General features: G+C 43.2%; 2 protein-coding genes across 2 annotated transcripts; both read right to left on the bottom strand.

Annotated features, from left to right (window-relative positions):
* Nucleotides 1-1,091: 1,091 nt before the first annotated feature.
* Nucleotides 1,092-6,710, bottom strand: ap5s1 (adaptor related protein complex 5 subunit sigma 1). The gene is made up of 3 exons (XM_080751383.1): nucleotides 6,507-6,710; nucleotides 5,224-5,515; nucleotides 1,092-2,206 (listed from the first exon to the last, which is right to left on the bottom strand). Exons 1-3 carry the CDS (start codon nucleotides 6,686-6,688, stop codon nucleotides 2,078-2,080), a joined length of 603 nt encoding a protein of 200 aa, XP_080607509.1. The 5' UTR covers nucleotides 6,689-6,710; the 3' UTR covers nucleotides 1,092-2,077.
* A 9,755-nt stretch (nucleotides 6,711-16,465) lies between these two features.
* cdc25b (cell division cycle 25B) lies at nucleotides 16,466-25,307 on the bottom strand (the record flags this gene model as incomplete). The annotated part of the gene is made up of 15 exons (XM_080751111.1): nucleotides 16,466-17,602; nucleotides 19,066-19,311; nucleotides 19,817-19,915; nucleotides 20,029-20,091; nucleotides 20,249-20,347; nucleotides 20,813-21,001; nucleotides 21,180-21,260; nucleotides 21,388-21,525; nucleotides 21,808-21,924; nucleotides 22,250-22,384; nucleotides 22,643-22,676; nucleotides 22,849-22,887; nucleotides 24,281-24,332; nucleotides 24,471-24,553; nucleotides 25,087-25,307. 15 exons carry the CDS (start codon nucleotides 25,305-25,307, stop codon nucleotides 17,462-17,464), a joined length of 1,737 nt encoding a protein of 578 aa, XP_080607237.1. The 3' UTR covers nucleotides 16,466-17,461.
* Between the last annotated feature and the right edge of the window lie 636 nt (nucleotides 25,308-25,943).

Here is a 25,943-nt window from a genome sequence, read left to right as displayed (position 1 = left end):
CTTATGCTGTCATTTGTCTCATTACCAGCAATGCAGGTTAAGCAGACCGGATGCCCGGCTGAACATTGCCCCCTAGTGGAGAGAACAAGTCTCTCTTGATCGCTTGTTCTCTCCCTCTTTGACCTGACGCTGCACTTTCTGGCAAAGGAAAGCAAAGGTTTATCCAGTGATTCCTGTCCTGTCAATTAAGCCTCATATAAACCAGACACAAGCAGCATATTCTTCAGGGGAGGAATCAAGAACCTTAAATCTCACCTGCACCACTAACAGAATGGCTTTGTTCCAAAATGTGATATGACGCAATTTGTGACAAAATGATTGATATGTAATATGTAAATAACAGTTACACTACAATTTTAAAGGATTGTGGTAGGTATAACCTAAGACAAGTCCTAGGTTGGAAAATACTTTCACACTGCGAGAGATATTACATTTTTATATTGAACTTCGGGTATTATGTTGGTGGTGAATGGAGATATGGCATTTCGGAAGATTACTATTGACTTATGTGACTCGAGCTGGATTGGTATTTGGCTGACAGTTTAAGCGCACCTCCCCCACAGACAGTTGCCACGCCAACCTTTAGATTTATCATTTTGCACATTTATCATTCATACCGGCAATTTCTACGTCTCAAAGTTTAAATAACTAAATGTTGTTTAGCTCATAACTCAAATTCCAAAGTCTAAGTTGAATCTAGCCATTCTCATAATGTCCTTCACTCCACACAATGCAGCTTGACTAGCTAGAGAGGAACAACAGCGCCATCCCCTGGGCTTAACTGGATATTCATGTTGCTATTTACACAAAGGTATTACCGTAACCTATTTCAGTTTGTTTGTTTCCTTGGTTTCTTTTGAGGTGAGATATTTTAATAAGCCTCCAAGGGTATTAACTTGATATTTCTCTCCCCCCCCCCCTTCTCTCATTTCTGTGTTTTGTCATTTTATACATGCAATTAGGTGAACCAAACTGGAATTAATTCAAGAGTTCATGAAAAATGCTCCAATCACTTTATCCTTTATTATAGTGCATGGTTACTTAAAATGTAAAAATTAAAAATAAAATTGATAATATATTTCATTGCATTCACACCTTGGTACAGGCAAAAGTACTTTTTTTCTTCTTTATGTCCTAAAAAAGGATATACATAAATATTGGATAATGGATACCAATTTAACCAACTGATTTTAACATACATTTTGTTATCTTCACAGTTTTGCCCTCAAATCAAGTCAATGGATACTTATGAGCAGTTGCAGATACAGACAGTTTGTGATGCTTCAAACTGGCAAAACCCCACTCCTGAATTTACACACAGCGACAGCTCGCTGCACTCTCCTCAAAAAATGTACCAGGTTTGACTTATTAAAGTCACACCAACAATTTGTCAGGTGGCGTGACTTGGATAAATGACGGACAGGTGATTGATGCCAGTGGAAAGTGAGCTTTAGCCGCTTGCAACGAGTTGTGAGCTAGTAGATCGTCTATTTTTCTTACTTTTTTTAAATGGCAAAAATAGAGATCCCAGGTTGAAAGTGGTTAAAAAAATGCTTTTCCACCTCTCTCCCATGTCATTGTCCTTTTTCTTCAAGGCCATTCCAGCATGACAGCCAGGATACTCGAACCGAGAAGTCCCAGAGTTACTGCATATGAGAAACCAAACACTGGCCAGTCGACCGATAGATAGTGACTCACCCCCAGCCAGGGGAGATGTATTTGTGTTCGTAGGGGTTGGTGACTCAAAACACCTGTCATCATAATGATATAAGCTCATCGTTCCTTTTCCTACAGCCAGAGAAATGTCAGCAGATTGTATACGTTCTCTGTGTTTCCTCGAGTCGCCATGTCGGTCCAAATGTCAGCTGGATGGTTGTACACCGAGCAACATTCGCTTTTCAGCGTGTTCAAATCTAAATTGTATACAGGAAGGTGTACTGTACATACTCTGACTCATCGTATACCCTCACATTCGGTCTCACAGTTTCAAACAGTTTGAAAAAGGCAGAACTTCTCAGGAAGAGCCGTTTCCTCACACCAAGACAGAGAGCGTTGTATGAAAGAAGGCTGTTGCGTGTCATTTGGCCATGTAGGCAGCAACCTCCTTCTCCAAACTCTGAGCGAAACGGTGGTTGAGGAAGAGGAGCTGTCCGTGAGGAAGCAGCCGGTTGAGCAGAACATCGATACGGTCACTCTTCAGCAGGACCTGAGCAGCAACACATGGATTTGAAAACAAAAAAAAAGCGCTTTTAAATCTTCTTGGAATGATTTGCAGAAGGATCTGAAACTATCTGAGCTGATCACTTTGGGGGAATTTAAAACTAGCCTGGATAGGGAGACTATTGGCAAATGTGATTGCTTTACAAATGTTGTAAATTGCCGCACTTGAAGTTGTTACTTGTTTTTAAGTTTATAGTTCCTGATCCTGTTTTGCACTTTAACTGGATTTTGTGTTCACTTGTGTTTAGTGTGTGATGTATTGTTTTTTTGTTGTTTGTCTACTGTTCTAATACTGCTGCCTCTTGGCCAGGTCACGCTTGGAAAATAGATTTAAATCTCAATGAGTATTTTAACCTGGTTAAATAAAGGACATGAAGATGATGAGGATTTGATTAAAAGATTGTATTTGAGAAGACTCTTCAAAATGTTCCGAAATAGACGATCTACAAGCTCACGATGCATCTTGTTGCACCACACTGTGAGCTTGTAGATCGGCTATATGACAATTTTGGGAAATGTTTAACCTTAAGATTTTAATGACTGGGACATATCGGCTTGCGTAATTGCCGATACCGATGCCGCCAGAAAGGACAAATAATGACCGATATATCAGTCAGACTCAACCATAAAGTGGAAATAACTGAGTTGTTAATGATCCCAGCAAGCTACAGCTAGAACAGTGATCAAATCTGTTCCACCGCAGTCATTTCTCACCACCGGTGCGTTGTTTGTTTTAAGCGCCACCTTCCATGCTGTGAAATTGAGTTTGAGCAATTGCATTAGCAATCACCACCTGAAACTGGTGCATGATCTACCACTGTTCAAATCCGAGGAATCCCACCAGCATTCCCCTGTTTATCAGCGGCACGGATCATAAACTGAGTTGTGCCCCCGTGGCGATTAATAATGTCGAAATGAACTGGGACTCGTTTTATGGCATATTCAGTTTGACTGAGATTCAAAGAGACTGCTCAATCTCACATCACTAGACTGATAGAACATTAATTAAGAATACATTAATACAGGAATCCCTGTATTTAATTACTTCCGTTAAAAACAAAAAAACTATGTAGACTAGTATATTTTATGAACATGTACTGTACTGCCTTTTAAACCTCCTTATAACTGCTTTTCTACCCACCACAGCCACACACATATTTATATATCGTCGCTGTCGGGCAGAAACCTTGTATCTCCAAGTTTCAAATGTACCCATTTTTCCGTAAAGTAAAGCCCTGCTTCATTGTAGAAGACTGTAGCACAAGACTAGTGAAAATAGCAGATCTACAAGCACACTAGCCTTGCGTAGCCAGACTATAGCACTGCGTGGATATGAGTCTGGTACTTCTATATGGACTTTTTTTCCCCAAGAGGCGGGTAAAAAAAATGGCTCTGGACACAATTGGTTAGACCAGACCAATACTGGCCCCTGATTGGTCACCCAACTCGTCAGGGTGAGGAAATGGATTCACAAATATTGAGCAGGGCCAGACGGATTCGTCTGATTCCAGGCTACAAGCACACAACGCCGTTGTGTGCTTGCAGATTGGCTATTTTCACCATTTTAAAATCATTTCTAAAATGATAAATACAAAACGAACGGTTTTGGACATACAAGGTTTCCACCCGACAACAACGAGATATAGGACAATGAAGAGGACACTACATATTTGCAGACAATAAGTGGTCAACAGAGACTTCTCCTCATACCATAGCCATCGTCATAGCCAGCCTCAAATTATTCTATCGAGGTATTTCGGGGTATAATGAGCTCCACGGTTGATAAACGTAAGCGCAGAGGAGCGGAATTATAAGACCATGAATTATGCATCTCCCAAGTCATGAATCTCAAGTTGCATGGGAGCTCCAATGCATTATATACAATACATGAAGTTCATTGTTGTTTTCATTTGCACAGCATAATGCTAGGGTGGTTTTAACACTGTAGATTTCTGCAGCACTTATACCCACATGTCTCTAATATCTTTATGGGAGTTGTGGGATTGATTCCGGATGGAGACCCAAATGCATTTGGGTCCCCATCCCCATCATATTGTGACATCCGTGAGCCTTCAGTAAGCACTTTATTTTTTGAAATCTGAACGTTTGTGTAGACGTAATGACAAACTGGCAAAACTGCTCAACACTAGGTTGAGGTTAGCCTCGGAAACCCAGACTTCTTTTGGCGATCGGAAGAAAAAGAAGCATGGGCGATCGCATTATGATCACTGTTGTAGGAAGTGTAGGATTTCCCTAACCAATCAGAGTGCAGAGAGCGTCGCACCAAATGTGTTGACGTCATGACGCAGCAGCGTTCTCTGCGCTAAGCAGAGGAGCAGAGGGGGGTGGGGGGAGGAGAACACATGCTATTGGCTGGAGACGTGCGGAGAGACTCGCCGCGCCCGCCCATCTGCCTACACTAAACTGTCCGCGTTAGATTAGAGTGGGTTGAGGTGGACCCATAACTGTCATGATATGACAAATGTTTCAGGGCAAGCAGTATTGATGCTTTTACTTAATTAGTTCGTCAACCCGAAAATCCAGAGAAAAAAAACGTTGGTCCAGGCCCGCTGTGCCCGAGAAACCAGAGAATTTAATTTGATTTCATTCATAAAAATAATCCAAAATCAAATCGCCGATCCGTGGCCCAGTAATGCCCAGTTTGTTCCAGGTTAGGCCAGTAACCCGTAACCGGAAACGATTTTTTTTTAAAGAAGACGTTTCTCTCTACAGTTTCTTTCAGATTGCTTACATTGTAAACTGCTGCGGCTAACTGGAGAACGGCAGATCGGATTCACATGCAGTTTTTTGTGCGAACGGCGTGCACACATGGCATGCACGATCCGTGCACCATCGTAGACTAGGGACACGCACACGACCACGTTAAAAGGTAAGAAAATCATGGCGTCCAACCCGGAAAGTGGGTTTTTAATTGTGGCAGTAAATAAGTTAAGTAAAAAAATAAAATAAAAAACACTGAAAAACAAGAGAACCCAGGTTCACCTCGCTCCCAGGCCCCAGCATCCTCAGGTGGTCCAGACAGTGCCTGGTGATGTTCTTCAGGGTGGCCTCGGCCAGGAGCAGGTTCTCGTGGGGCTGGCAGACCAGCGTGAAGCCCAAGCTCTGGACGCCCAGCCACAGCACGCTCCTCTCCCCGGAGAAGGGCTCCCCGGCCCGGAGCCGGAGCACCCCGCTGTCCGCCTCCTGGAGGGCCACCACCTCCTCGCCCAGGACCGCCTCCAGCACCGCTCGCCCCGCGGCCTCCCTGGACAGCGTCACGGCACTCCGCGCCTGTCTGGAGTTACATTTCATTCACTTACACTAGGCCAGGGTTCCCCAATTAGTTTTCCTCAAGGGCCGAATTATGTCTATAGGGTGCCAAGCCGAGGGCCACAACATTGCAGGGGGTGACGGCGGCGTTCCTGCTACTCCAGCGACTGCGACAATTCAGATATCGTCGTTTCCGGGTGAAAGTCTTTTATGTCCAAAACCATTCGTTTTGCATTTATCATTTTAAAAATTATTTAAACTAGTGAAAACAGCCGATCTACAAGAATACAACAAAAAATCTTCTCTTATGGGGGGTCCCTGACATGTCTTTTCAAATGGGGGTCTGCGGGCTAATACGTGTCAATTTGGGGTTCCTTGACATGAAAAAGTAGACTGGGGTCCCAGACATAAAACAATCATATCAAAAGGGGGTCGGTGGCCTATAAATGCAATCAAACTGGGGCTAATGGTCATGAAAAAGAAAGGGGTTGAGAACTTGAGACTGTCCAGGCCAGGGGTCTTCAACAGGGATTCCGGGACTCCTAGGGGGTCCCCACAGTTACTAAAGGGGGTCCCCCAAGTATTTGAGTGATAGAAACTTTGTTTTCTCCTTTTTTTATATTAACCACTTGAACCCTAGTGTCCATATTCTGACACCAAAAATGTCAGATCTACAAGCTCACAACGCCTCGCAGAGCAAGGCGTTGTGAGCTTGTAGATCTTCTATTCAAAGAGGTTTGAATTGGTGTAGAGGGGAAAAGAGCAGACTAAGTACAGAGTGAAAGGTCAAATGTATGAAGTATTGACGGTTCAAGTGGTTAAATATCTGAAAACACAAATTGACAAGAATCCAAAATACACTGATGATTGTGCTGTCAAACAATGAACTCTAATATGGAATCTATGAAAAGTGTGTGGGGGTCCCTGCTTCATCTCTCTCTCTCAGCAAAGGGGTCCTTGGCCTGAAAACGTTGAAGACCCCTGGTCCAGGCAGATGAAGCAGCGTCATCACTCACCTGGCCACCGTCAATAACTTCTCCTTCTCCAGCAGTCTCCTCTCCTCTGGATCATGAAGCTGTGTTGTTGCTGTCAGGAGGCTCTCATCTGCTCCAAACACACGGGAATACAACACACGGCTCTCCCCGGAGCCCAGGGCGCTCACCGGGCAGATGGTGTGGATCAAGAAACACTGCACCATGTTTATTTGTTTAACTTCAACAGCTAGGACAGGTTAGAAATGTTACTAAGATCATAAAACACAACACAGCTGTCTGACACTTCCGTGTTGGTCATGTGACTTTTCACAACACGAGTCTGCTGCTTTTACGCTTTGCAGACACCAGATGGCGCTTGGAAATGGAAATGCACTGTAGCTGTAATAGCCTGATGGAGTGGTTCTCAAACTTTGACATGTCAAGGACCACCAAATTGACACTTTATTAGCCCACGGACCCCCATTAGAAGATATATGCCGGGGACCCCCATTAGAGAAAAAATGGTTGGGAATCACTGCTAGAGCCGTAAAAATCTTACGGCTCTAGCAGTGATTCCCAACCATTTTAATTCAAGGACCCCCAGTTTGACGTGTCTACAGACCACCATTTTATGGTATATTTCTATCTCTGAGACCCCAATTCATATTGTAAAATCTGTTACCCATAACATAAGGGTCCATTTGGTTCCTAACTATCATTTACCTCCCTCAAGGACCCCTTTGACCCACTTTGAGAACCGATGGTATAATGCTCAAACAATATGCAGCATATAATCTCAATTTGGACTGTAATTGGACTCCCAGCTGATTATGGATTTACAGTATGTGATCTAATCTCATGAAAATGTGTTTGCTGATTGTGCATCAATCAGTCAGGAGTCAGGACTGGCGCTACGACAGCTGCGTCATAGTGACATCTGGCATCCCTATGGCAATTATGACATTCACACATTGATTTACATAGAGTAAGAAAGAGAGAGGAAGCATTTATATTGCACCTTTATCCGACCACAGCGCTTTACAATGTGCATTACATTCACACAGCACCAATTGGTGAAGGAAACCATGCAAGGCATCATCCACCTGCTCAACAGGAGTGTTAGGGGTTCAGTGTCTTGCTCGAGGACACTTCAACACAGCACAGGATCAAACTGGCAGCTGCTCCACTTCTGAGCCACTGCAGAGAGAGAGAGAGAGAGAGAGAGAGAGAGAGAGAGAGAGAGAGAGAGAGAGAGAATTGATTGAATAGCCTACTTTATTAGAAGTTTGATGGGACAGTACAGATACAAAGGTCTACTAGGATTTAAACCCAAGAAAGCACAAAAGTTTGTTTACATTGGGGTCCTGAGAAATAGTGTGTGTGTGTGTGTGTGTGTGTGTGTGTGTGTGTGTGTGTGTGTGTGTGTGTGTGTGTGTGTGTGTGTGTGTGTGTGTGTGTGTGTGTGTGTGTGTGTGAGACAGACAGACAGACAGACAGACAGACACACCTGCAGACAGACAGTACTTTGCAGGAGCTTGGTGTAGACCCCACCCAGCATCTCCAAGTCTTAGCAAACTAACACAGCTGTTGCACGGCAGCTGCTACTGGTCACACTTCCTTAAAGTCTGAGAGGGGGGCCCCATGCACGCTGCAAGGCCCCTCCATGCACGGCCGGCCCCTCTCACAACACAACACACACAAGTTATTAGGGGGAAGATAGAGGAAGGAAGCATTCATCTTCCGCTGTCAACATCACCCCAGCATATACTCCTGCAGGGGCTTACAGATCAGTGAGAGAAAGTGTTGCTGTGAAACCTAGAAAGCTATTATGAAATTCTAAGTGTGGTGTTGTTTGAATTAAATGGGAGCTCAGTTTCAATTTGGAAAATAACCGACTCAAAGTCAAAGTAAGGTATACTGCTTTGATGAAGCCGAATAGAGAACTAATACTAGTTCCTCAAAAGCAATTGACCTCAAAGATCACTTTTAAGAATGATCTTGTAGTAAGTGCTGGTGAGTATAGAATTATGTGATTGGTGTGGGTGATAACATGAGGGACACACTTAACAACTACACCCAAGACTGCTATTACATCATTTTGTCAATATGACACTTTCACATTCAAGAGTTGTAAGCGTGAGATAATGAATCACTGCCATTGAGCTACACTGAGTGGGAGTAATCGAGAGGTAGGCCTATTGTTTGCAAGACCAACAACCTATGACTGGCACTTACCATATTCAAACGGACAGGGTGCAAAACGTGTCTGCCACACCTTCAGCCTAGCTACATCAGACAAAGATTATTATAGCTAAAAGAAGCCTGCTAATAACAAATGTACCTATTAAAATCATAGGGAGAATTCAATTGTAACAACTTTAGGTAATGTTTAAGGTTTAAGATGTGTTTAATGTGTTCATAAATGCATGTGTATGAACTCAAAGGATTGCGTGCAACACTTATATGTTAATGTATAGCCAAATCAGTGAACTACATTGCATAAAATGAAGTGATGAAACAATATCTCTTCACAGGATGTGTCTGTGATGAGTCACTGCAACAACATGCAATGATTACCCCATTATCGAATGCACACATTAATAACGGAAACATAAGAGAACACTCCAATAATAACATGTACTGTAATGATTAGTACAAACTCAAATCTTCAGTTGAACAGATGTAAAGTGGGATTACTAGCAACAGATCTACAATTAATGATGGACATTAACCTTCCACATTCTAAACATGGGAGCACACAGGGTGGCTTCATCGTGTAGCCTTCGCCTAATGATTAACCTTGATGTATGTCCCAGAATTAAACTTCACACTGCTGCAACAGCCACATGCTATGACTACCACAGCAGGTGTCTGTTAGTATCACATGTTCACATAAGCAGCACATTTCTGAGTGTTAATTAACTCAATAAAGTGTACAAATGGACCATTACAGGACACTTATGGGTCCATTTTTACAATAACACATATGTGAAGTTGTGCCAGTATGAAACTGCAGTTCAAAGAGTCTTAAAGTGAGGCTACACTCTGTCACGTGCCGTAAACACCACAACGGTACATTTCAGTTGTGTCATTTCTTCAGGTTAGTCAGAGTTCCTCTGCTGAAACAAAGCAGCAGAAAGAGACAACAACAGGATGTGGTTGGGAGGGAAGGGAAATCAGCCAATCACAAGGACCAATGGCTGTTAACGGAATGGTTTTGAAAGAAAGGAAACTAAAGAATAAGCATGGGATTATAAATATGTTTTGCGTGCTCTGCAGTCCTGGCAGCTGGTAATGCTTCCGATAAAAGTCACGCCATTGGTCAGTGTGCAGAAATAGGATGTGGTTAAGTCAAGCTGCCCCAAAATACAGGAAATAAAGAGGTGAAAAGATGAAACTGTAAAGGAACTGAGTAGCTTGTTCAGAAAAGCCTGAAAACCAAACATTCATTCAAGCAAAACCAATAAATATGTGAACAAAGTAACCAACATAGATACTGTATGCATCATATAAATAGCATCTATCAAAAGACAAGAAGGGATTCTATTGACAACGACTTAAGGCCTGTCCATATTTTGACCGAAACCGCCGTTTTCGGTCAAAAGGTCCTTTTCTACCATAAAATTATATCCCTCTGGACTTCTGAAAAGCATTGGACCGAACGAGAGTTCGGAAATTTGCACGTCGGAAAACACAACTCACCGAACATTTCGGTCGAAGTATGGAGAGGCCTTTAAAATAATGTTTTGTCCTTGGAAAAGAAGCTTATATAAACCCCATTAACCCATATAATAGACGTCATAATTGTAAATAGATGAACAATAGCAGATCTACAAGGACACAACTCATTGTGTTGTGTTTCAAGCTTGTAGATTGGCTATTTTTGCTATTTGATGTACAGCAAAGTAACATAGGGTTGTAAGTGGTGAACTAATATTGCAGTACTGTTATCAAGTCGACCCAAAACACAATATAGGCCTAACCATGCAGCAATATGACACAACTCTCTCCACTAAACATCTTTCTTTTGCATGCAGCCTAACTGTCAACATTGCAAGCAGTGTAAAAGTTCACAATGAAGTTCAACTTGTGTCGAGTTTACACAACCCCACCCAGTGAGAGAAACTCCAGTGTCGTGCTTCTCGTTTAACAGTCTCTGTAAGGGCGTTAGATCTCTGGTAAACGCTGGGAAGAAACTTGGAAGTTGTCAGATTACTGTCAGTGTCAACAGGGTCAGAGTAAGCAGAGAGGAAGAGCTGACACCCAGGCTTGAGCTTTGTATTAGGGCCCCCTTTGATCAGCTCCCCCACCCATCAGCGGAGGATGGGGTAGAGAGAGGGCTGGGTGTCAAAACTGGTCAGACTGGCGAGTTAAACTGGAGTGATGTGGTAATAGATTTGCATAAAGGCGGTGGCGTACAGGAGGACTTATAGGCAATGTGGGCCAAGGAGACAGGAGTTGCCTCAGAACTGTAGTGTTTAGTATTCAGGCACAGTATTGGTACATACGAAACAAGCTGTATATCACTGGAACCCAGGCCAACTGAAACTAGAAATACAGAAATACAGAATACAGAAAGAAAGAAAGAAAGAAAGAAAAAAAGAAAGACTGTTTCTTGTTGAGTGCCTTTGAGTAGGGAGTAGAGTAAGACCCAAAAAGAAAGAAAGAAAGAAAGAAAGAAAGAAAGAAAGAAAGACAGACAGACAGACAGACAGACAGACAGACAGACAGACAGACAGACAGACAGACAGACTGTTTCTTGTTGGGTGCCCTTGAGCAAGACCTAAAACCCAAACATTTCACTAGTTTGGAGTCATTCTGGGAAAGATCATCAGCTACTGTAAATGTCAGTACGTTTGGGGGATAAGTGAAAGAAAAGTAATCAACCGGTTTAGACGTTTCTCTTTAGTATATGCTAAGCTTAAACACACTGAAGGAAACATCTGTATGTTTAAACAGATGAAAGGGAGAGGATGCTCGCCCAGTCTCCCATGGAAGTGCTGCATAACTTGTGCTTTACCAAAACAGGTGTGAGACATCCCCCTCTAAGAACCTCAGGTATTGGCCTGCCAACCGTCCTTCTGGGAGTCTAGGACGGTCCTAGGACAAAGGTTGCTGCGGACATGAATCAAGTCAACCAGAAAATCTAAAATTTGTCACGGACAAGACAAAGTCTTGCCAGTTGCCATGGACATATTTGTCCATGTACGGACATATTGATGACCCCTGGTCATGACTTATTCTTCTTCTTCTTTCGTGTATCATCGTCCTTGATGATTGGTTGACAACATTGTATTTCACAAGATGTCTTGTTACTTAGGGGAGGCCATGGGGCTGGCTGTTGTCTTCCCCCCTTGCTTATTGCGACCGTGTATCTCTGGAAGGTCACGCCTGACACTATGCTTCCCCTGACACATCACTGTGACATCACATCAGTGATAACACATCACTGTGACATCACAGGTGATATCACAGGTGACATCACCTATGTAAAAGTCCATATATGGGTATTCCCCAGAATCCCTTTTATGCCCATATATGAAGATAGGGATAGGGATCTCCATGTATGGGCATAAAAGATATTGCATGTTGTGATGTCATGGGAACCACTAACAGAATCCCTTTTACGCCCATATATGGAGATCCCTGATGTCATCAATATTAAGCCCATATCTAACAGGACTTCATATGGGAATGCCCATATATGGAGGAAAACAGCCCTTATATGTGTGGCTGGTTCAGACAGGGATCTCCATGTATGGGCATAAAAGGTATGTACTATACAGTACATGGATCTCCATATATGGGTACCAGGGGTCTTCTTGGCCAGATTGGTGCGGCCTCGCCCTTAGGTTGTATGTCGCCCTGAGGCATCTTACTAGTATCTTCCGTTCTGGCTATTAAAGTGTATGGCCTCTGCAAATGTAAACAGTATATTTTCTCTGTATGTGCTTAGAAAACATCTGAACATGGAATGTAACACCTAAGTAGTGTTATCTTGTTCTAGAACAGGGGTAGGCAACCTTATTAGCACAGTTGCCATCATTGGCACGGGGGAGGGTAATCAGGGAACCGATTTTATTTTTATTTCAAAGATCAAGCAGGCAAGGCAGAGTCAATAAAACACCATGTGTCCAGGCAGGTATGTGACCTCTGAACTGTGATGTGATGAATAAGATGTGGTGGGAGGAGGAGTCTGGCTGATAAGTGGGGGTTATTCTTCTTTCACCATCATCATTAGACTCTTTAGGCCCCATTTACACTGGCAGTCAAATCCAGCCTGAATCAGATCTGTGCCACATCCAGATTGGAATCCAATTGGTTTAAAATGGTCATATGGTCACATGGAACAAATCAGATTCCAATATGGATGTGACAGAGATCTGATTCAGGCTGGATTTGGCTGCCAGTGTAAATGGGAGTGATTGATGATGGTGAAAGAAAAATGTTTGTATGTATATGGACAGCCAAAATATGTTGTCATTTCTTTTTCATGTGTTGTCATAATTAAACAGATTGTTTGTAAGGCAAACTGAATATCAAGAAAATAAAACATGGCACTTCATGTAAAAAAAAAAAGTTGCTGACCTGTTAGCTCTGGTTCATAGCGTTAGAAGGAGTTCTCCCTTCTAGTGCTATAGACCGGAGCTACTGACCCCTGTTCTATAGGCTCACACTGGCTGGCAGAGAACCACCACCTTACTAAAACATAGCTCTTAGGATCACAACAATGTTATTTTATTAGGAGGCCCCAGACTAAATTATGAATTAATTTCCCATTCTATTCCAGTTGTCTTTCTATGAGTGTGTGAGTACGTTTGTGTGCGTCATTAGCTGGCTTACGGTATGTGGTGTTAATACACACATGAGTAGCGAGGTCTCCTTGTGTGTGTGTGTGTGTGTGTGTGTGTGTCGTGTTTATATATACAGTATATCCACAAGCTTGCGCCTCGTCTCCTGTGTATATCCTGACCTGTATGTGTAATTGTGTATGTACTGTATGTATATGCCTGGGTGATCTACATTTTGAAACACGTGAACTCTATTTTCTGTATGTATGTGTGTGTAATCCATGTACTGTATATTCCTATCCAGCTCACGCGAGACACTGAAACATAGCCTTCTTGTTTCAACTCGTCAGCTTGGTCTCAAAGTACTGGTTGGAGTTGTTGGACAATAAATGGAAAAAATGTAAATAAAAAGCGGTCCCAGCCATGTCTATATACCCACAAGGCTAATGGGATCTCCACAAGGCGAGAGGGAAACTGCAGAATTTGAAACTTGGCTAGAAGCCAGAGAGGGGAGGACGTTTTGCAATTTACTCTGGATCAGGGCACATGCTCACAGCACGTGTGTGTGTGTGTGTGTGTGTGTGTCTGTTTTTCTTTCACTGCACAAAATGTCTCAGAACTAAAGACATGGACATGAACTCATCTAGTTTTTAAAGCAATCTTCCTGTGATCACATACAGCACGTGTGTGTGTGTGTGTGTGTGTGTGTGTGTGTCTGTTTTTCTTTCTACTAGTCATCCACTGCACAAAATGTCTCAGAACTAAAGACATGGACATGAACTCATCTAGTTTTTAAAGCAATCTTCCTGTGATCACATAATTATGATGGTAAAAGTGGTGAAATGTTTTCCATTTGTCTTTTTACTTGAATGCATATAGCTTTTCCTTTGTTTCATACTTTGATAGGACATTTAACCAACTTTATGACCAACTTTAGCTGGTTTCTCAATTGTATCTCAGACTGAAAGAGAAAGCACTGGTAAGTGACCTCAGCACTCAGCAGACACAGAAGTCCATTACCAAGGTTGTAAGCTTATACATAATGACAAAACATGTTTTTTTAAAGGATAATGGAGCATCTAAAGTACCAGCCACAGGGGGCTGGAAAGAAACAAATGATGCCTGCGTGATATGTGATTATTTCCTTCATTTTCTTTGGAACTTAACTAAGCAGTGATTTCTTTTAATCAAGTTAGTTATGCTGTAAAACATGCTTCTCGTAATATTAAAGTCAACCATTTTTAAATTTGAGACTAATTTCAAATAAAAAGATCCCTCCCTAAGCCAGGTATACTTGACTGATTTATTGTAAATCAAAACCCAGTTAAACATTTTTTTGCAGTGTTCTCTCCAGCCTAGTGTTGACTTTGTGCCAAACACGTAGTAGGGAGTGGCTTGCTCACATGCACATGCATACCCTTCACATAGCCACTCCCTCTATGCGTTCCCTTCACATAGGTCACACGCTGGGCAGAAAGGAATGCGTGTGTGAAGTGTACGACACGACTAGACACGTGCCTGAACTGACAAACCAGTGCAAGGCTGGGCGGGAGAATTTGAAAAAACACTGAGCCAAACAGGCCATGGCAGACTGCGGTCTACTCTAATACTACTTCTTCACATACATTTGATATATTTTTGCTGTCGAGTGGAAACCTTGTCATGTCTAAAACTGGTGCTTTTCAGGGGCAAAAAATCCTGTATTCCAATGGATCCCATGTAGTTATTTAGACAAAGTTAATACTTTCCATTAGTTCAATATTTTTAAAACTGTTGCCACAGAGACATAACAGCAGATCTACAAGCTCACAATGCACTGCATCACTAAACATTGTGAGCTTGTAGATCAGCTATTTTAGCTACTTGTGTGAATAGTATGATCAAGTAGTAGAGATATGTGACAGCAATTATATTATTTGTATATACTCACTGTATCACGCGCAGAACTTCACACACAGTAAAATATATACAACTAGACCTTACCCGTTCGAATATATGTGCTGCAAAATATGTGCAGAGTGTGGGTTTTGGGGAAAGTAACTGTAACTGTATGGTGCGTGCGTGAGAATATGTGGGAGCATCATAATGTAAGGAGCAGCCCATGGAGGAGTGTATATTTATGATGGATACAAATAATTTAACAGCAAAATTAGGTGAATAGAAGTATGAGGATGTATTTGCTCCACATAAGTTTTCTATACCCGTTGGAAGATGAGACACACATCACCCGTTGCATGCGTGACCCATGCAGAGAGAGAGAGACTGCAACATTCCTAACTGTGAGAGGTGTGTGTGTGGGCCCGGGGCTACAGATCCCATGGCCTGGAGGAACGGACCGTAACCCTGACAACAGGCTGTAAAGTGAAGAAACGCTAATAAATCGCTAGAATTTGGGAAAAATGAAATTCGGGCTCCGTCACCGTGTGTATAATGCTAATGACCAATGCCATGTTAAATTTGAGATCAGTCGCTGAAGCGAGTGAATAGATAATGCATTTTGTGACTGACCTCTCTCTCTAATTATATGTTAGATGTCAAGACCAAATATTGGAACCGGTTTCCGTTTCAAGTTGGAGAATTGGAACCAATGTCTATGGCAGTATATCATCACTGTCTGGCAGAAACCTCGTATCTCCAAGTTGCAAAAAGATTGTGAAAATAGCAGATCTACATGCACACAACGGCGTTGTGTGCTTGTAGTTTGTCTGTGCTTGTAGTTCGTCTATTTTCACTAGTTTATATAGTTTTAAACCCGACAACGACGATATAGTGGTTTTTGATTGCAAGAATATCATAATAATTTAACTGCAGTAACTTGGTAAACTAACTTGGTAAATGAAAAGAAACCTCAAGCAATTGAATGAAGGAAAACTATGCACTCAACTCCAAAATCTTATTTAGAGTAAGAGGTGAAGAATTGAAAACATGCAGTCTGCACTCAAACTTCATTTTTCATTGATTTATTATAGTGCACAGCAGTAGTCAGAGCAATTCAACCTAAAGCCTTCAGCGTAGCTGATGAAAGCTTTGTGTCAAAAACAACATTGTCTGACATCAAAATCGAACATAATAATTAAATCGAACAAACTCCAGCAATGCCATTGAACCATCCTCCACATCAGAAACACGGGGGGAATGCAGAAATCAGAGATACCAAATTTGTTTAAAAGAAAGAAAACATCATAACATTTCTGCAGCCCCCCTATGAGTCAGTACCAAATGTTAACTGCCACAATGCCTACAAATTGACATCATTAGACTTGGGTGTTAATAAAAGGGGTTGTAAATCAAAACCAGGGTTTTAAAAGCTAAATGCTCACACGTGCTGACCTGCAGCATAGGAAAACAAATTCTTACTGCAACGTTAACGGGAAATTCACTTTGGCATCTCTGTTGTGACAAATTACAAAGTCATCTAAATTCAACAGGCATTAAAAACGTTTGCCCAAGACATTTAAAAGTCTTAAAATTATCAAATTTTCATTCACGCTTGGAGGAACCCAATAGAAAAATAGACAAACACAGAACCTCAACAGAACCTTAAGGAGTTTAAAACATGAGCTTCAGTAAGGTGGAACACACAAAAAAAGAAAAATAATAATAAAATTTGAACAAACATTTCCTGATTGAAATAGAAAACTTGAGCCGTGGCAGTGTTGCTTTGTAAAAGGAAGCGTTAACTATTGCAAACTGGCAGTGTTGTTTTAAGTTGCATATTCCAATAAAAACAAGATGAGGTAAAACACAGCCAGTGGCTCTTAAGTGGTTTTTAAAACGAAGAACAGTCACATAATGTCAGACCACCGCTCTAAAATGGACGGGGAACACTTCACTGGTTGCACCAAGACCTTAAAGATGAGATGGGTCACCAGTTCATGAGGTTTCCCCTTTAAATTTGCATAAATACCTTGCCGTTTGCTATAATTCAGCACTGGGATACTGGCTTGGCAGTAGGAACAAAATGTGTGCTTGGCTGACACTTTGAGGGGAAAAAATAAATACAAACCAAAACCAGGCAGGGGTGTGGGGTATGCAAAAGACCTCTGAAGAATGGAAGCAGGCCGACAAGTGTTGGTATGGGGGAGAAATGGATCCTACACCCCAGGTTAAGTGTTACAAAGTCTCTCAGGGTTATTTGGTGGGGCAGTGTGGTCAAGTGGCAGTAAAAAAAATAAAGAAATGGGGGTGGGGTTGCAGGAGGTGCACTCATAGTTTCTTGAGCCGGCTGTAGAGGTCTCTCTTGCTTCGCTCCCCTGCCCAGGTGCGGCTCTTAAGGCGGAACTTCCTCAGGTCATCTCTGAAGTCCTCGTGGTCCATTGGGCGGTAAGACTGAGGCTCGCACTGCGACTGCACAGGAGGAAGAAAAAGAGACACAGGTCAGACCATGAAAGAAACAACAGTTGTCTGACAGGACACCGGCTTCGACTGCTCTCTTCGCATTCAATCCGACTTTTTCACCATTTCTCAGACGTTTGAATGCAGAGAATATGCACTGGGTATCCACGGAGGAGTATCCTCCGTGGATACTTTGAAGTACGCATGCGCCGATATCTCTCGTCTTGAATATTATTCCCCTCAGGGGAATCGAACCCAAACCGTGGGTTTGTTGCATCCGTGCTCTACTGACTGAGCTAATGAACGGATGAAGTGACTCCTTTTTTGTGCATTTATCTATGACGTGGATAGTGGGGTAGATGTTGATAGTGAGGGACTGAATATTTACTATTCTGTCCATAACGGCACATAACTCGGTAACGCGGCTGAGTGGGATTGGGCGCCGTTCCCACCGTTCGTCGCGGCAACTCGGCTCGCTAGCGCTCGCCTCGGTGGCGACTCACGGGGGTCATCGGCGCCCAATACCGCGCCGCTCCGTCGGGGTCAGTGGCGTGGAGCGTTACACTGGGGAACAGAGCACACTTGGCATCTGGTTCGAGGCTGGGAGTCACCTCAGGTTTTATTTTTGCGCTCCTCTGAGGTTGACCACTAGATGTCGACATTTTACTACTAATATCTCTGCATTGGTGAGTTATTGGATACTGAATATCCAAGTATCCTGGATACTTTCTGCATTGAAGAGTCTGAAAGCACGTGAATATTTCGCATTAAGTGCGTTGATATCATTAGAAGCAGGTGGACAGGATATGAAAACAGACTGCTGAAGTCATAAGCCTGAGTTACACAACAAGTTTCCCACAAGTATCATGTTCCCCACACGTATCATGTTCCCCACAAGCATGAGAACTGTGCTTCATTTGACACATTCCTGTATACAACTTATGTTAACAGCAGTACATACATTCTTTACATTGAAAATATAAACTAGAACTGCACGTCGAAGTGCACAGGTAGGCCATTTATGGCCTATTTTGTGCGCCAGCGCCATGAGGTGCGCTCACCACTGGTGATGCCAGTGACATCACCACTGGCATCACCAGGAATGGTGGTCCCTCATTGGCATGAAATGCTGGTCCCCGATTGGGCTTTGGCAGTGGTGTGTTCTAGACTTTTTTTTTGAGGGCATACTATAATCTATGATCCGCGGCTATTCGTGTGGCCAGGGCATACGCCAGTGCATAATGCCTATCAAATATGCTACTTGAAAGGTTCACAAGGGCAGACGCTATTCATATTTTTATTTTGTTACAGGTAGACACAGCACTGGGCTACGGGCTTAAACACACACAGCTACAGCTAGTACCTACTGTACCTACGCAGCTGAACACAGTACTTGCGTGCTCTTCTGGCGCAAGTAAAAAGTTGATTGCTCACTAATGTAAGCAGCTAGAGGGGGAATCTTATCAATTGCTAACCTGGAAGTGAGGGAAGAACTCCTTGTAGCCTCCCTTCAGTATGTACAGCTCAGGGTAGTGGAGTGTGGGGTAGTCGTTCATGGCGCGGTCGCGCGCCCTGACAAAGCGACACATGCGGGGGCCTCGCTCAGACGAGAATTCACAGTGGAAGACGATGAGGATGCGTTTGTCTGGGCAAGAGGGGACAATGGGAGTCTTGAGGAGGTACTCCTCCACCTGATCTTCCTGGTGCAGATTCAATGCTCCCTGGGGGAGAAACAAAAGCAAATACACATTTAAAACACGCATTTGTGCAGCTAAATACGATAAATAATGAATTCTGAATTTGCCTTGGTGACACGGTGCAGACAGACAATCTTAGAGAAGTGAACTCAGGCTAGAATGTCTACGCCAACGCTACATGCCATGTTTAAGCATAGGGCAAAACGTTTACCATGTGCAATGAGCTTTAATCAATTTGAAATGTGCAGGTGCTGACCCCACTCCTGAACTCATCTGCCAGGTTTAAGCAGGATTAAAACCGTCAGTTATCGCCGTCACAGACAAACTGCAGCCGTGCATGGGTGTAGTTACATAGAGAAACCACAAACATCCAATGCACGATTTAGTAGTTTGGCATGCACTGAATAACCGGTCCATGGCACTGGTTGGCAGCCGTGCAAATGGTGTATTGAGAGATGAGAGTCTATCCTGAGAGCCACAGCTAGTTCAAAAACAAAATAAAATACAGTTTTGATAGACGAGTGCTTACCTTGATGTGTCCTCCCTCAAACTCATAGGGGTAACGACAATCGATGATCACGATATCGTCTATGAGGCGACTGAACTGGCCATTGAGAGCCGACACCATCTGAGGATCAGAGGGTAAAAACACCTTAGGCCAATGTTTGACTTTATGAATGGACAATGTAAGCCAGTGAAGATGACAGGAAAACCACATTTCACAACAGATTATCCGCTTACCATTTCTGAGGTGATGTACTTGAGGTCTTGATGTTTGCCCTGTACTGTGGGCAGCATGTACGTCTAAAAAAAACAAAACAAAACCATGATTAGATTTGGGACCCAAAATATTTCACCCATTTAAAGTCATTAAAGAATTAAGGAAGTTAACTGATGGCAAACAGGTTTTATTATATACGCAATAAACTACACTATAGAGAATAATTTCTCAATTTCTTACCTTGGTGAAATCTCCTATTAGCTCCCCATCTCCGTTCTCTTCACCCAGTAGCCTATCGATCTCTGTTACACAGAAAGACTTGGACCTCTGGACCAGAGCCTAGACAGACATACACAGGGGAGAAGAGAAATAAGATATGGAAATTGAGCATGTAATAAGATTACGTAACTCTACAAAAACAGCTCTCAAAACAGTACTCTAAATGACTAACGTTGGTTATGAGTCTCTTTACATACTTTAGGTAAGGGTCAAAAACAAATAAAATGCTTGTACTGCTGTGCACACCCTTGACACTAATGGAAGCAGTATGCTGACTACCAGTTGATACCAATAACAGGTACCAGCCAGGGTCAAATCATCAATGTCACTTAACTGGATTAGTTATTATTGGATAGAAATATACAAACGGAGACCTAGGACTCCACTGATGGCAACTAGTTGAGACTTAAGAACTAGAATTGACCCCACTACGTTCATGTCATATTCAAACCCACATCGAGTCAGTTTTAAGTAACAAATGTCACTGGTGTTCTGCCAGTAATGGGTCAATGGGCTGCTACTAACCGTGCGTGGAGATGGAACAGCCTCCGGGCTGGTAACTTGACTTCCAGCCAGGCTCCGTCGCCTCTTCACCCTGAGCGGGGTGTTCTCGTCTCTGGAGCAGTCGGGCCGCTTGGCCGGGTGACGGGCCACCGGGCTGGGCATGGAGGGGGAGCGAAACAGGGGTCGTCGTGGCCGACAGTGATTCACAGGCTGAGGAAGAAGACAAAAACGTGATTAGCCAGGTGTCCACGTTGATATTAAAGTCTTGGATAAAACGCAGCTAGCCCTCAATACCTAGCAGTCTTGCTGGCAAGCCCTAAAGAGCTATACAGTCAATGCAGTTGACTTGTTATTTTTACCATAGTAAAACAACTAACATGGAACTTACCGAGTGTTCTCCTGCACTAGTGTCAGACACTAATGGAGCGTTGAGCAGGTTGGACATTCCCATGGGCATGCTAGAGTCGTTCTGTGGGAGGAAGAAAGATAGTTTCTGGTCATCATGATGCCTTAAATATGTCCCACTCACATTTCTGACACATAAACAAAAACATGATGAGTGACCTGGCCAGTCTCCGAAATATGTGAGAACTCACCTCAACGTCATCCTCCAGCACATCCATGAAGCCATAATCCTCGTCGTCGTTCAGAGAGTTGGTGAAGGAGCTGGGCCTGAAGAACACAGGGCTGGTGTCATCCGCGTAGTCTAGGCGTTGGGAGGCGGGTGGGGAAAACTAGAACACGGGAGGGAACAGATTTTGAATTTAAAAAGGGGGAAAGAAAATGTATAGATTCAAGTCTAACATCTACATGTATTCTTCAAATGTCTATATACAGTATCTATGCACCAGTGCCATGAAACATGTTAATTCCAGTACATTTTACACAATTGTGAGATTCTGGCTCCCTACAGAGGTGGAAAGGTGCAGTCAAGAATTTACCATGACACGCATGCATACACTAAACTGTGGGTGATATGACCCATTTTCAGTAGGAAAGGGCAGGTGTGGGTGTACCATGAGTGCTGGTGCAGAGTTGGGCCGGCGAGCAAAGTCCTTTGTATCTCCGCTGTTTAAAGAGCGCATGCGGCACCGTGACACTGGCCTGGTGGGCTTCTTGAATTCAAAGCCCTCCTGTAGGCAAAAAGAGCATTCACTTATAAATATGGACAGCAGATTTAAATCTTTCAAAATGCTGAGCGCCAGTCATCTCAACTGGATGGAGATGAGGTCTAAAATATGTTACAATAAAGAAACAAAAAAAAAGTATGAAACATAATTTAAAGGTCACTGCAGTGTGTGTGGGGGACTTCAATTCAAGCCCCAGATACATTTGGTGCATGTAGAAACTTCATTACTGTGCCATCAGTCAATATTTAGGCTCAATAGCATTAAAGTTTGGTCTAGACAACCATCTGGTTTAGATTATTTTTTTGCATTGCAAAGGTGAAACACTGACCTCGGGCATGTTCTCTTTGTTCACATGTTCCGAGATGGAGGCCGGGCCCAGGGATGGTGGGCGCCCAAATATTCCGTAACGCTCAGAATCCGTTTCTTGGCCCTTCAGGGTTGGACTGAAGCCTAGAAGATTTGGCTGAAATGGAAATGAAGCCATGAACAATGGATCTACCAGTGTAGAAACTAAAGCTGATCGGAGCAATTCTCTACTGTATTGTTGTTCATCCTTTTAATTGTGCTGTGCCCAGTACGCTGCGGTTCTAAATTTCATCATTCACAATCTTAACTTTCAGTGGAGCTGAGATTATATGGGCTTTTTTTTTTTATTCAATGCAGCCACATCTTTACATTGATAACCAATCCAATGAACATCAACACATCTCACTATACTTACAGGGAGTGAGTGGATTCTTCGAATGGGCATCTTCCTATAAAGAGAGGGAGAGATGCAAATTCTGGTTAGAAAACTATGATCAATAAGTAGCCAGGCATGCTTGTCTGATTTAGCCCACTAGAGCCATGTTAAATTTAACAGGGGTACAGAACAGTATCCAACTTATAGGTCTGAGAGAAATGCAAAATTGGATTAGAGTAACTTACTGAGCGACAACTCTAGATTGTTGCATGGCCTTTTCAAAACTGAAAGAGAGAAAGGTGAGACAAAGGAGTTCGTTAGAAAATTATTAAATTGAGATTCAAAATATATAGAAACAATTATTGCATTTTCCAAACGAAATCCCATTGGGCTAATAAGGGGGTGGAAGGCATCCATTGCTCCTCCGTACATGCTGAACACCCCATAAACCATCAACACAAAGACCCTGAGGATCCATTGAGAGCTGGGGGGGAAAACGGTTGGGAAAGAGGAAGTGAGTGGATGCATAAATGTCCTTGCTTTGAGGTGGTCTTTGCGCTGCAGCAGTGCCCACCTGTATGCTAAACAAGACAAGAGCCAGGTTTGTAGAGTGGGGAGGGGTCAGGGAGGGCATATGCAGTGCCGAGTGGAAGCAGAGATCGGCTAATCTACCATATGCCTGGTGCAGCAAATGCCGCCAACCTCCTATTCTAGAAGGGCCCTTTGTTTGCCAAGAGGGAGTGTGTCTTATTCAATGCAGCCGAGAGAGGGGGGGGTCCTCTGGTAAAGGGGGAGCCCCAATTTCAATAGAAAGGAGCCCCGATTGCCCATTGAAAAAGCAGGGCAAAGAAGAGTGTGCCAAGAACTAGAGGGGGTGGGCTATCATTAAACACTAGTCGTTATGCCCCTCCTCCCGACTTCAAAATGCTATAGCAACCCAACAGCTGTAGCCTAAACAGCTGTTAGAAAGGTGAAAGGGGTCTTGTGGAGCAAATGTTGAGAAGGAACTCAGGCCATCAGGTTGTAGGCAGATGTCTTTTGGAGAGATGCCACCCAAAGATTAGAGGACAGCATAGATATGCAACCAAACTGGGCCTGGCCTAAACTTAAGATAACAATGTTGATGACAAATCATTTTAAGTTAATGTATATTGTCATCACATTTGTTGTTTTCTGTCCTGATCACAACAGGGATGCACTAACAATGTCCCCAGTATAAGATAACAATGTTGACACACCTACTACTGCCAAGTGTCATTTTCATCAGAATGCTAAAAAGTGTGCCTTTTTTCAGTTTGCTTCCAGCTGCCCTGGTACCAATTTTCCTCATAGAAAGAAAATTGTACACATTCTGTTGGTTAAAAAGAACCACTCGCTGATGCAATATAAGAAAATAAAAAAAACACAATGTGACACTGACTTGCCGCACACTGACCCAAAGACAAAGAAAGTCAAGCTTACGCATATCTCAACAACTAATCTGCTTAACGAAAAAACGCATCAGCTAAAGACCAACGGCAGAACCACATCCCCCCCAATAATCCCAGCAGCTGAGAATGGTGCCTGCCTGGCTCCCTAAGCTTGGACCCAAGCCTAGGGTGAGGGTAGGACAGAAGGAGGGGTAGCATAGCCCACAGGGTGATTGATTTTAACAGACAACAGTACAGTGCAACTTACCTCTCATCCATGTCGAGCTCATCCATGGGACTTGGTGAATCCATGCCCAGGCCTAAATGAAGGAGATTAAAATGTTTAATGACAGATCAATATTTCCAGCTGATGGCAGTGTCATAAAAGAGACAGCATATTTTGACACTCATGTTAAAAGACAACATTGAGTGCATTCGTGAGGAAGTTGTGCTCTCACCAGCATCTGATGAGGCATCTGAAGCAGCAAAGGATGGCATCTTGATTGGCACAGGCCTCCTCCTTTTGGGTGTATCACATTGGCTGTAAGAAAAAACGTTATGAGTTATGGTCATCAGTGGTCTAATGCAGGGGTTCTCATCAAAGTGGGATCCAGGGATCCCCATTTTTTGAAAATGTCTGAATAGTTTTAAAAATGTTGTGGCACAAAATCTTTTCAGATGGGGATCGGTGGCCAAATTAAACATTAATTTTGGAGGTTTATGACAGTGGTTCTCAAAGTGGATCCCAGGGACTATGTGGGTTCCTTTAGGGGGTTCTAAATTGACCCATACACGTTTGTAACTGGCAGTGTACAAATGGAACCAAATGAACCCGTTAGGGTTCATGACGGGTTCATTTGGTTCCATTTGTACACTGTCAGAGTTAAGGGGAAGACCTTGACATGTGGTAAGTTTGAGAAACACTGCTCTATGACATGGAAAAAGTTTGAGAACCACTGCTTAGTAAACGTGGGCGACGGCCTACGGGCTTTCACTCCCTCTAAAATGCTACGCTAGCGGGCACGGTAGCACGTCAGTTAAAAGGGAAACATTTTCAACTACAAAATCATTTACCCTCCGAGTCCTATGTTGTTCATGTTGAACGCCAGGTTGGTGACAGGCGAGAGCACGGTGGCGGGTCCGGGCGACGAGAGGAGCAGGCTCTTCATGCAACGGCCGCCCTTCGCGCCGCCGAAGTCGGGCAGCGACGCCGAGGAGAGGCCGGGGATGCAGTCGGGCCTGCTGGTGCTGCGGCTCAGCGGCGGAGGCTCAGCGAAAAGCTGCTCGGATTCCATGATATTCCCTGCCATTATTATTCGAATAAAATCCTTAGCGGTAGGTGTACTTTCCGCGTCGAGTTGTTGGTGGGAAGGTGCAAAAAAAAAAAAAAAAAACGTTATACGCGGACCGGACAGGAGGTTGTTGTTATGTTAGCCGGGGAAGCTAACAAACAAAAAAAGTACGTTTAAAAAATAAATAAAATCCCAGACATCGTCGTCGCGGTTGCTGTTGACGACTTTTAAAGTGTGCTCAGTCTTGTTAAGTGTCGTCCGTATAAGTTATAAAAGCCGCATCGTCGTTTCTTTCATATCCAGAGAGTCTGCAGCAAACTCTCTCTCTGTCAGCCCTGGCTTCAGTGTCTGTGGTTTAGTGCTGCTTGAGAAGGAGAGATAGAAAGCAGTGTATTTATGTTCAAAATAAGCAGCGCAGACGCGGCAACGCCTCGTCCAATTGGCGCGGTGGTTGCGGGGAGGGTCCCGCCACCACGGACCAATCAGAGCCCAAGGTTCCACCGGTTGGGGAGGGGAGGACGCTTCAGGAAGTGACACGATGTTATACTTCAAAAAAAAAAAAAATGTTCTGTTCTCATCTGTTTTTCTTGCTATTTTTGTTATGCACTGTTTATGAGGGAGAAGAAGGTTCAGACTAAA

This window comes from Nannobrachium achirus (genome assembly GCF_963921795.1).
Source record: "Nannobrachium achirus genome assembly, chromosome: 20".
Classification (NCBI taxonomy): domain Eukaryota; kingdom Metazoa; phylum Chordata; class Actinopteri; order Myctophiformes; family Myctophidae; genus Nannobrachium; species Nannobrachium achirus.
This window is presented reverse-complemented; position numbering and strand designations above follow the sequence as displayed.

Bases quoted from the DNA above. Each gene is read 5' to 3' on its own strand.
- ap5s1 (XM_080751383.1), bottom strand. From the start codon at position 6,688: ATGGTGCAGTGTTTCTTGATCCACACCATCTGCCCGGTGAGCGCCCTG. The intron at 5,516-6,506 runs GTGAGTGATGAC...ATGTAACTCCAG, and splicing joins AAGTTATTGACGGTGGCCAG to ACAGGCGCGGAGTGCCGTGA. The intron at 2,207-5,223 runs GTGAACCTGGGT...GTTGCTGCTCAG, and splicing joins TGCTGGGGCCTGGGAGCGAG to GTCCTGCTGAAGAGTGACCG.